At 46.5% G+C, this 9,425-nt stretch overlaps 1 protein-coding gene across 1 annotated transcript; it reads left to right on the forward strand.

Annotated features, from left to right (window-relative positions):
• The first annotated feature begins 8,519 nt into the window (after nt 1–8,519).
• Nucleotides 8,520–8,975, forward strand: LOC126068455 (keratin-associated protein 10-9-like). Its single transcript, XM_049870995.1, has one exon. It carries the CDS (start codon nt 8,520–8,522, stop codon nt 8,973–8,975), a length of 456 nt encoding a protein of 151 aa, XP_049726952.1.
• The last annotated feature ends 450 nt before the right edge of the window (nt 8,976–9,425 follow it).

The raw sequence follows: 9,425 nt of genomic DNA on the forward strand, positions 1-9,425 counted from the left end.
CAGAGGGGCCCAAGCAGAGTAGGGGGGGCAGCATGCTGTGTCCAGACACAGAGCTTCAGGACCACCCCTGCACGCTCAGAAGCATCAGCAAGTTCACTTGGGCCCCAAGAGGGACTCAGGGTCAGCTCAGACATCATTCTTCCTATCCAGAGTGGGAGAGGCACAGAGTAAAGACACCACGCAACAGTGGGGGAAGATGAGGCTGCAGTCTCAGTGGACCACTAGCGCTAAAGAGTCAAGTGGGCACCAAGTCAGACTGGCCAGGTTACCATCTGGGCACCCCAAGGCCAGACCAGATGAGGCCCATCAAAGCAGAAGCACATCAGAGGCTGGGCAGTCGAGAGCAAGAACACGGGGCACTTCCCTAGGGAGGCTAGGGGTGTGTCCATAAGCTCCACCCCATCCCAGCTTAGCTCTGCCCCAGAGAAGAGGGGACAGAGTAAAAACCCCAAAAAGTGCTTCAGACAGGAAGTGGCTGAATCACAAACCTGCACTGACTGATAAATCCCTCTGTTTGCCTGAGTTTATTCAAAACCTGTACCCATTACTTGTTTATTCAAGTTTTAAGAAAAATATGACCATTTCCGTAGAGACACAGACAAAGGTCTTAACAGACTCTTCATAGTATCGTAGTTAAAATGACACATGAGAAGGTTCAACCTAAACCCCAATCAAAGATTTGAAAGGAACTGGGAGGTTGACAGAAAATAAACCTGTGTCTTTGAGCCGATTCCAACTTATGGTGATCCCATGTGTTACAGAGAGGAACTGCTCTTGGCGGTAATCTTTATAGAAGCAGATCACCAGGCCTTTCGTCCACAGAGCTGCCGAGTGGGCTTGAACTGCCAACGTTAAGTTAGAAGCCGATCACAAACCATTTGCGCCACCCAGGCTCTTTGACAACATAGAACTGAGCAATTCAAAACTCCAAGGACGCTGGTGTGGATGGCTGTGGCAAAGCTGGGGTATGTGGTCATTGCCACAACATGCTCGCTGCCAGGGGTCCACAGTAGGAGAGCAGCTAGTACCTTCTGACAGTTCTCAAATGGAACGTCAGTCAGAAAGCATGAACCTGGCTCGGGCAGGTAAACGTAGCACATGCGCATGAGTTAATACCAAGGTGAAAGCAATTCAGAGTGCCCACACCATGTTGATGACTACTACGAGTATTTGTGCACACGAGATGCCCAAATCAAGAAGTCAAGCCTGCCCCATCAACATGAAAAAAGCTGGTATGTCGGCGGGTTACAATGATTGGACTCTTCCTGTCTTCTTTGTTGCCAGGAAACCAGATAACAGATGCCATAAGTCACAGAGAGTTAGGATAACACCATGCAGGATGTACAGAGGGGTGTCACAAACTAGCCCAGTGGTTTGGAGCTGACTCCCAATTCCAGCCTTTAAAGGGGTTGGAGAGACCAAGCAAAGGGAGGCTGGAGGTTAGAAAAGGATTTCTTTGGAGAGAGCTGAGCTGTGTCCCATTCTCCTCCTGAGAGAAAGAGGGGTTGGGCCATGTCAGCTCTTCACACCAGGATGAGGGAGAGGGCTTTCAGAGATCAGCAGGTGCGTGACCCACTCCCAGTGTGAGATAGCCAGGTCCAGGGTTCAATCTGCCTGAGATGTTGAAGGGCTGGGTCTGGACTGGACGCTCCGGGGGAGAATGGGTGGGGTGCTCCCTGAGGTCCAACAGACTGGTGTGGACTCCCCAGGAGAGAGGATTGGGGCTGATTCAGGTCCTGGGAGAGACACCTAGAAGAAAGACAGGCCTCCACAGAAAGAATGACACACCTGGCAGGAGTAGAGACTCCTTTGGCCTTGTTGAGGAGCTGCAGGGCAGAGGGGTCCATGGAGAAGAGCCCATGAGAGGAAGAATAGGCTTCAAAGACCACCGAGACAGAGAAAAAAAAGGAGCCCAGCCCAAAACAGCACCAATCAAGAGGAAAATTTTCTCTTTCTTTCCCTTTTCTTCTCTTTGCCCCCCTCCACAACCACCTTCAAGGGTTGGAGCTGTGATTGACCAGACAAGAGAGGAAGGGTAAAATTCAGAGGCTTTGAGAGATAACGATGATAAGTTTCCTGTTGTTGCCCTAAAAAATGACCACAATTTTTGTGGCTTAAAACGACACAAGTTTATTATCTTATAATTATGGAGGTCAAAAGTCCAAACTGAGTATCATGGAGCTAAAATCAAGGTGTTAGCAGGGCTGGGTCCTTCTGGAGGCTCCAAGAGAGAATCTGTTCCTTGCCTCTTCCAGCTTCTAGAGGCTGCCCACATTCCTTGGCTTGTGGCCCTTTCCTCTGTCTTCAAAGCCAGCAGCCCAGCATATTCTCCAAAATTGCATTGCCTTCAACTCCTGTAGCCAAGTTTCCTCTGCCTCCCTCTTATGAGGACATTTATGATTGAATTTAGAGCCCACCTAGATAAGCCAAGATCATCTCATCATTTCAAGATCCTTCATATCTAAGAGAATAAAAATACCTAGGAATAAATTAAGCCAGGGATCTGAAAAACTCATACAATGAAAATTACAAAACATTGCTGAAAGACACTAAAGAAGACCCAAATAGATGAAAGGACATTTCATGTTTATGGATTGGAAGACTTAATATAGTTAAGATGTCAGTACTACCCAAAACGAGCTATAGATTCAATGTAATACTGATTCAAATCCCAACAGCATTTTTTATGGAAATGGAAAAACTAATTCTTAACTTTATATGGAATGGCAAGGGGCCCCAAATAACCACAGCAATCTTGAAGAAGAAGAACAAAGTAGGAGGCCTCACACTTCCTGACTTCAAAACGTATTACCCAGCTACAGTAATCAAAAGAGCCTGGTATTGGTTTAACGATACACACGTAGATCCATGGGATAGAATCAAAAACTCAGAAATAAATCCATACATCTATGGCCAACAGATTTTTGCCAAGGGTGCTAAGTTCGTTCACTAGGGAAGGAACAGTCTCTTCAATGAATGGTGCTGGCAAAATGGATTTCCACATGCAGAAAAAATGAAGCAAGATCCATACCTCATACCATATATAGAAACTAATTCAAAATGGATCAAAGTCCTAAATGTTAAATCTAAAACCATAAAGTTCTTGGAAGAAAATATCGGAGGGAAGCTCTGGGACCTAATTTTTTTCAATGATAGATTATCAAACCCAACAATGAATACACAAGAAGTAGAAGATAAAATAGATAATCGAGACCTCATAAAAATTAAATAATTATCTTCATCAAAGACTTTATCAAAAGAGTAAAAAAAACCTACTAGGAAAAAATCTTTGGGAACAATATATCTGATAAGGGTCTAATATCTAAAATGTATATAAGACTTCTACAACTTAACAACAGAAAAACAAATAATCCAATCAAAAAATGAGCAAAGGACATGAATAGACATTTCACTAAAGGTGATATTCAAATAGCCAAAAAACATCTTTAGCCATCAGAGAGATGCAAATCAAAACTACAATGAGATACCATTTCACTCCCACTAGGATGACTAAGATAAAAAAACAACAACGGAAAATAACAAATGTTGGCAAGGATGTGTGGAAATTGGAACCCTTATCTATGGCTGGAGGGAATGCAAAATTGTACAGCCACTGTAGAAAACAGTATGGGAGTTTCTCAAAAAATTAAAAATAGAACTACCACATGACTCATCATCGCACTACTAGGAATATACCCAAGGAACCTGAAAGCAGTTACACAGAGATATGTACACCATTGTTCATTGTAACACTATTCACAATAGCCAAAAGGTGGAAAGAACATAAATGCCCATCAATGAATGAATGGATAAACAAAATGTGGTGCATACACGCAATGGAATACTACTCAGCCAGAAAGAGAAATTAAGGCCTGATACATGCTACAACATGGATGGAACTTGAAGACATTATGTTGAGTGAAATAAGTCAACCACAAAAGGACAAATACTATATGACCTCACTGACATAAAAAGACAAAGAAAGAAAAACATATAGAGACCAAAGTTTATTAGTGGTTATCAGGGGTGGGAGTGAGGGCAGAAGGGGGAGCTTTTGTTTATGGAACACTGAGTTCCTGTTTATGATGATGGAAAATTTGTATTGATTAAAGGTAATGCTTACACAGCCAATTAATGTAACTGTTGTTGATAAGTTGTACACCTGTAAAAATGTGAATTAGCAAATGATATATTTTTACCAAAAAAAAAAGCAGCTTCAGAGGCTGCGTATGTATAACCAAATACCTCATTGAATTTGGCTTCTTGGTTTGGAGGTTTAGGGTCCTACTTTCATGGGACATCCCAGGTAACTGACCTAATATTGTTTTTAGTGCTTCTGTTCTGTTCGTTTCATAGTGCCTAGGGTCTTAAAAGCTTACAAGTGGCCATCCACTCACCTGGAGCAGCAGAGAAGAGGAAGAATCAGGAATAGGAGAAGGAAATAGAATGTGTGTCTAATTGCTTCCATGAGACCTTTGCCATGAGACCAGAGCTGAGTGGTACCCAGCTACACACTACTGAACATTTTGATCAAAGATTCTATAGAAGAATCCTGATCAAAATGGGGGGAAAATAAAGAACCTAATTTCAAATTCTCATGGAATCCATACTTCCTGGAGCTATTGAGGCTGGATGAACCCCCAAAACTATTGCATTGACATAATCTTTAAACCTTAAATCTTAAACCAAAAATAACCCCTGAAGTTTTCTTTAAACCAAACAGTAAATCAGCTTATTTGGTAAAGAATGTTTGCCTTGAACATCATGCTCTTTTGAACAACTATCCACATGGAATCAAACTGACAACAGCAATTCAAAAGGTCAAACAGAAAGCTTAGGAGCAGTGAGTTCATGATAACGGGGAAATAACAGTTCAGAAAAGGAGGGTGAGAGTGGTTGCACAACTGGAGATCGTAATCGACGTCACTGAAACGTACACGTAGAAATTGATGAACTGGTGTGTGTTTTGCTGTGCATAATTCCAACAATAGTGAAAAAAAATCTAAATCCTTCACTTCTTCACATCTGCAAAGCCCCTTTTACTATTTAAGTCACACATTCACAGGTTCCAGGGATTAGGATGTGGATGTCTTTAGGACCTTCATTCAGCAACCACAGAAGTCAACCCCAAGCTTCTTTCCCATCAAGTTGGGAGGGGGAAGAGCTATACTTTTCTATGAAGTTTAAAGTTTTTAAACCAGGAGGGCCTGCTTATATTAACTGTTGAGCAGGAGACCTTTTGTCACGTAAAAGAGATCCGAGCAGAATGTCATGGGATTTGCCCTGAGTCGCACCTAGAGCAAGCTAAGAACTGACCTGGTAAAGGACAATGTAAGACCAAGTGAAGCCACTGGGGATGACATTATGGCGTCAGGGTGATCACAAGGACCCTGCCCCAAGGAGCTCACTTGACAAACACCCACCTGGTAACAGATGCCTTTTCCATAAAAGGAACTTTCCAGAATCCTGAGGAGCTACTTCCCTGAGGAAGCAGTGTCGGGAAGAGTTACTAAAGAAAAAAACATTGAAAAAACTCAACAAGCACCACATTTCTGATATTTATTAGATCTTCAATGTCAGAAGCTACAAAGCCTGGTGATTCTTTGTGGGTGGTCTGGTGGCTGACCCTGGCTGTCAGCTTAGGGGACACTGGGTGGTGGCTTTTGTGACCTTACTGATGGAAGTCCCAATGGCCTTGCTGCAAAGGAGGCAGGTGGTCTAGGTAGGTCAGGACTCTGTCTAGACTGCCAGCCAGGGGCTCAGAAAGTCTGGCTTCTTCTGACCTCACATACCTAGGAGGGGTACCCTGGAGACACGAATTCAGCAGCAGGCAGGGGTGATACACATAACAGGTGTGCTACAGATGACAGGTGTGCAGACAAGGGTGGGGGAAGAGGGTTGGCAGGAGGGACCCACACACATGATAGGCTTGCATACGCCCACACAGTGGACTTACACACGCATTGTGGGCTTGCAGCCCATGGGCACATGGCAGGCCTCCCAGTAGGGGTTACGAACAGAGAAGGCTGGGCACCAGGAGGAGGCCTGGCCACAGGTCACAGGGCCACATGGTGACTGGCAGCCACAGGAGCAGCAGCTGGGGGCTCTGCAGGCAGACTGGTAGCCCAAGGAGCAACAGGTGTGGCAATGGTGCTGCGTGGCTGGGGTGCAAGGGGTGTGTATATGTGAGGTCATGGACAGAGGCTGGTCTAGAGGCTCCTTTCCATGGGGGCATTTATATCCAGATCCTACGAGCATCCTGGCAACATACCCATGCCATGGTCTTCCTCTCTAACTTGCTTCTCCAAGTTTCCCCAAGCCCAACTTGCCTTCCTTTGCTGTTTTCCCAGGAGGAGATCTAGGCTCTCAGGGCCTCATAGGACCAGACGACACCCCATCTCAGCTCAGGGCAGGACGCCTTCCCCACCTGACACCCCCACCCACACACAGAGGCAGCAGGCACCTCACGCTCAGCTTGACTCAAACAGCAATCAAGTCCATCTCCCTGAAACTTGTCCTCCCCACGCTTTCTCTCCCACTCCCCCAACAGCCCAGACCCAAACCCGAGGGTTACCCTGACTTCTCCTCACTCACTCCACAAGGTATCTGCTAACAAAACCCCCACACCCATTCCTCAGTAGCCGTTCAGGTCCAAGCATCCAACATCTTCCCCTTGGATTCTAACTCAAGCCCCCTAAGTCAGCTCCTGCCTCCATCTTGCCACCATCTCATGTCTACTTTTTGCACCATAGCCAGAGGGGCTGGATGAAAACCTGGATCAGGTCAGATGGCTCCAGACTCAGACCCCCTAGCTCCCCCAAGGGATGGTGATGCTGGTCCTCAGCGTGTCCTTCAAAGCCAAACGACCTGATCTGGTCCACTCGCACCCTCATCCTAGTACCCCAGACTGCAGGACCCCCACTGCTCCAGAATGTACCAGGTCCCACACGGTGTCCTTGTATGCACAGCTTCCTCTGCCTGGGACACCTTCCCCCACCAGCTCTCCTTTTGCCTTACCCAGGTGCCAGCTCAGCAGCCCTCTTTGAACAGGTCCCCACCCACCTGAACAGCCTGTCACTCTCTACCTGCTGAGCCTGTTTCCTTTACAGGACCCAGAGCCCTGTATTTCTTTATTTGCACATGTCTCCCACGTCATGAGCAGAGACCTCGCTCATTCCCTGCTCTGTCACCAGCACGCTGGCCACCACCCAAGCATGTTTGTTGCGTGAACAAGTAAAATCTTCTATGGGTTACTATATGGCAGAGGTCAGCAAACTTTCTGCAAAGGGCAGATTGTAAATATTTTAGACTTTGCAAGTCACACAGTCTCTGTCGCAAATTCTTAACTCCGCCTGGTAGCACAAAAGCAGGCACAGATAACACACAAACTAATGTGTGTTGCTGCATTCCAGTAAAGCTTTATTTACACTGTGGAAAACAGAGTGGTGGTTCCTCAAAGGGTTAAAAATAGAATCACAAAATGATCTAGCAACTCCACTCCTAGATATATACCCAAAAGACCTGACAGTAGGAACACAAACAAATACTTTTACATCCGCGTTCATTGCAGCACTATTAACAATAGGCAAATGTGGATAAACACATTGCGGTCTACCCATGCAATGGAATATGACTCAGCCATAAAAACAGTGGATTTTCCAATACACGCCACAACATGGATGAGCCTTGAAAATGCTATGTTGAGTGAAATAAGCCAGACAGAAGAGGACAAATATTATACGATCCCACTTACATGAAATATCTAGAATAGGCAGATGCATAGAGACAGAAAGATCAGTGGTTGCCAGGGACTGGGGGAGGGAGGGAGGAGAGGGACTGTTTAATAACACAAGGTTCCTATCTGGGGAGATGAAAAAGCTGTAGAAACAAACAGTGGTACTGATTGTACAGCATCATGGGCATGATTCATGCCACTGGATTGTACACTTGAAAAGAGTTAAAATGGCAAATTTTATGTTGTGTCTATTTTACCACAATTAAAAAAAAATCAACTTTATTTATAGAAACAGGCAGTAGGTAGACTTGGTCCACAGGCCAGTTTGCCAACTTTAAGGTCTTCAGGTTTGAGGCTTAAGGTTTTCCTGTGCAAAATATAGCTTAGAATACATTATGGTCTCAAAATCTTAATTGATGGAGGGCAATGAAAAAGAGAACAGATACGGTGATTTGGGGCGAGTCAAGGGTGCTATGTGGACCAATAATGCTCTTGAGGAAATGACATGGAGTCCACACAGAGTCAGACCAGAAATCCTGTTTACGGACAGACACTGGTCTCAAAGCCAAGGTATTGGTGGTAGATGATAACCCAGGAAAATGCCCCCAGGAGAATGAGTGGCTGGGAGGAAACACATAGAAATCACCACAAGGAAGACAATAGTTGTGCTTCTGTGTTGTCTGGACACCCACGGGCCCAGGATATAAAGGCTGTGCAGCAGCAGGAGCCTCCAGACCAGCTCCCACCTCTTCCCTGACACCTACCCTAGCCACACACACCCATCATGTGCCACGCCTGCTGCTCCACGGGCTACCAGTCTGCCTGCCCCCGGCTTCTGTGCTTTAAACCACTGTGCTGCACCCCTGCTGCCTGCCGCTCAGCCCCGTGCTGCGGGAACTCCTGCTGCTGCTGCCCAGTGTCCTGCACGACTCTGCAGTGCCGGCCCATGTGGGGTGTGGCCAGCTCCTGCCAGTCACCCTGTGGGGCCCCCAGCTGCTACCCCTGTGGCTGTCAGCCCCCATGCAGCCCTGCAGCCTGTGGCCAGGCCTCCTCCTGTGGTCCAGCCTGCTGTGTGCCCAGCCCCTGCCAGGCAGCTTTCTGTGTGCCTGTGAGCTGCAAGTCTGCTGTTTGTGTGCCCGTGTGTGTGGCCTCCTCCTGCCAACCCTCCTGCTTCTGCCAGCCCTCCTGCCCCACCCTCGTCTGCAGACCCATCTCCTGTGGCATTCCTGCCTGTTGCTGACGTTGTGTCTCCAAATCAGCCATTCCCAGCGTGGACAGATCTTCACCTATATCTCCTCCTGAAATGGGTCCTTGGTTGGCCTCTGTATTTTATACATGGGGCAGATGAAGGCACACTGTTTTCCATCAACTACTCCCTGAACTCTGGGACAACAAACCCCTCCAGTGGCAGAATGATCTGGATCCTTCTGACCCTACACATCCCATCAGGGACATCTTGGCTCCAAGGAGCTCTTTTCTGACCCCAGTAGGAAACCAAACCCCCACTTCAGCCAAATAAATCATACTTTCCCTATGCAACCTGTTCTGCTCTTTCATCTTCATGTGTTTGAAGTTCTTTCCTTGAAGGTACACACAAATTTAAGGACAACAGCCCCTTCTTAGAGAGCCCTCTTACCAATGGCTCAGCGGAATGTGAGGGGCCCTGGGTGGGGAAGCTTGAAATGCTATC

This window comes from Elephas maximus, chromosome 2, assembly GCF_024166365.1.
Source record: "Elephas maximus indicus isolate mEleMax1 chromosome 2, mEleMax1 primary haplotype, whole genome shotgun sequence".
NCBI lineage: Eukaryota > Metazoa > Chordata > Mammalia > Proboscidea > Elephantidae > Elephas > Elephas maximus.

Coding starts and splice junctions, on each gene's coding strand:
- LOC126068455 (XM_049870995.1), top strand. CDS start 8,520: ATGTGCCACGCCTGCTGCTCCACGGGCTACCAGTCTGCCTGCCCCCGG.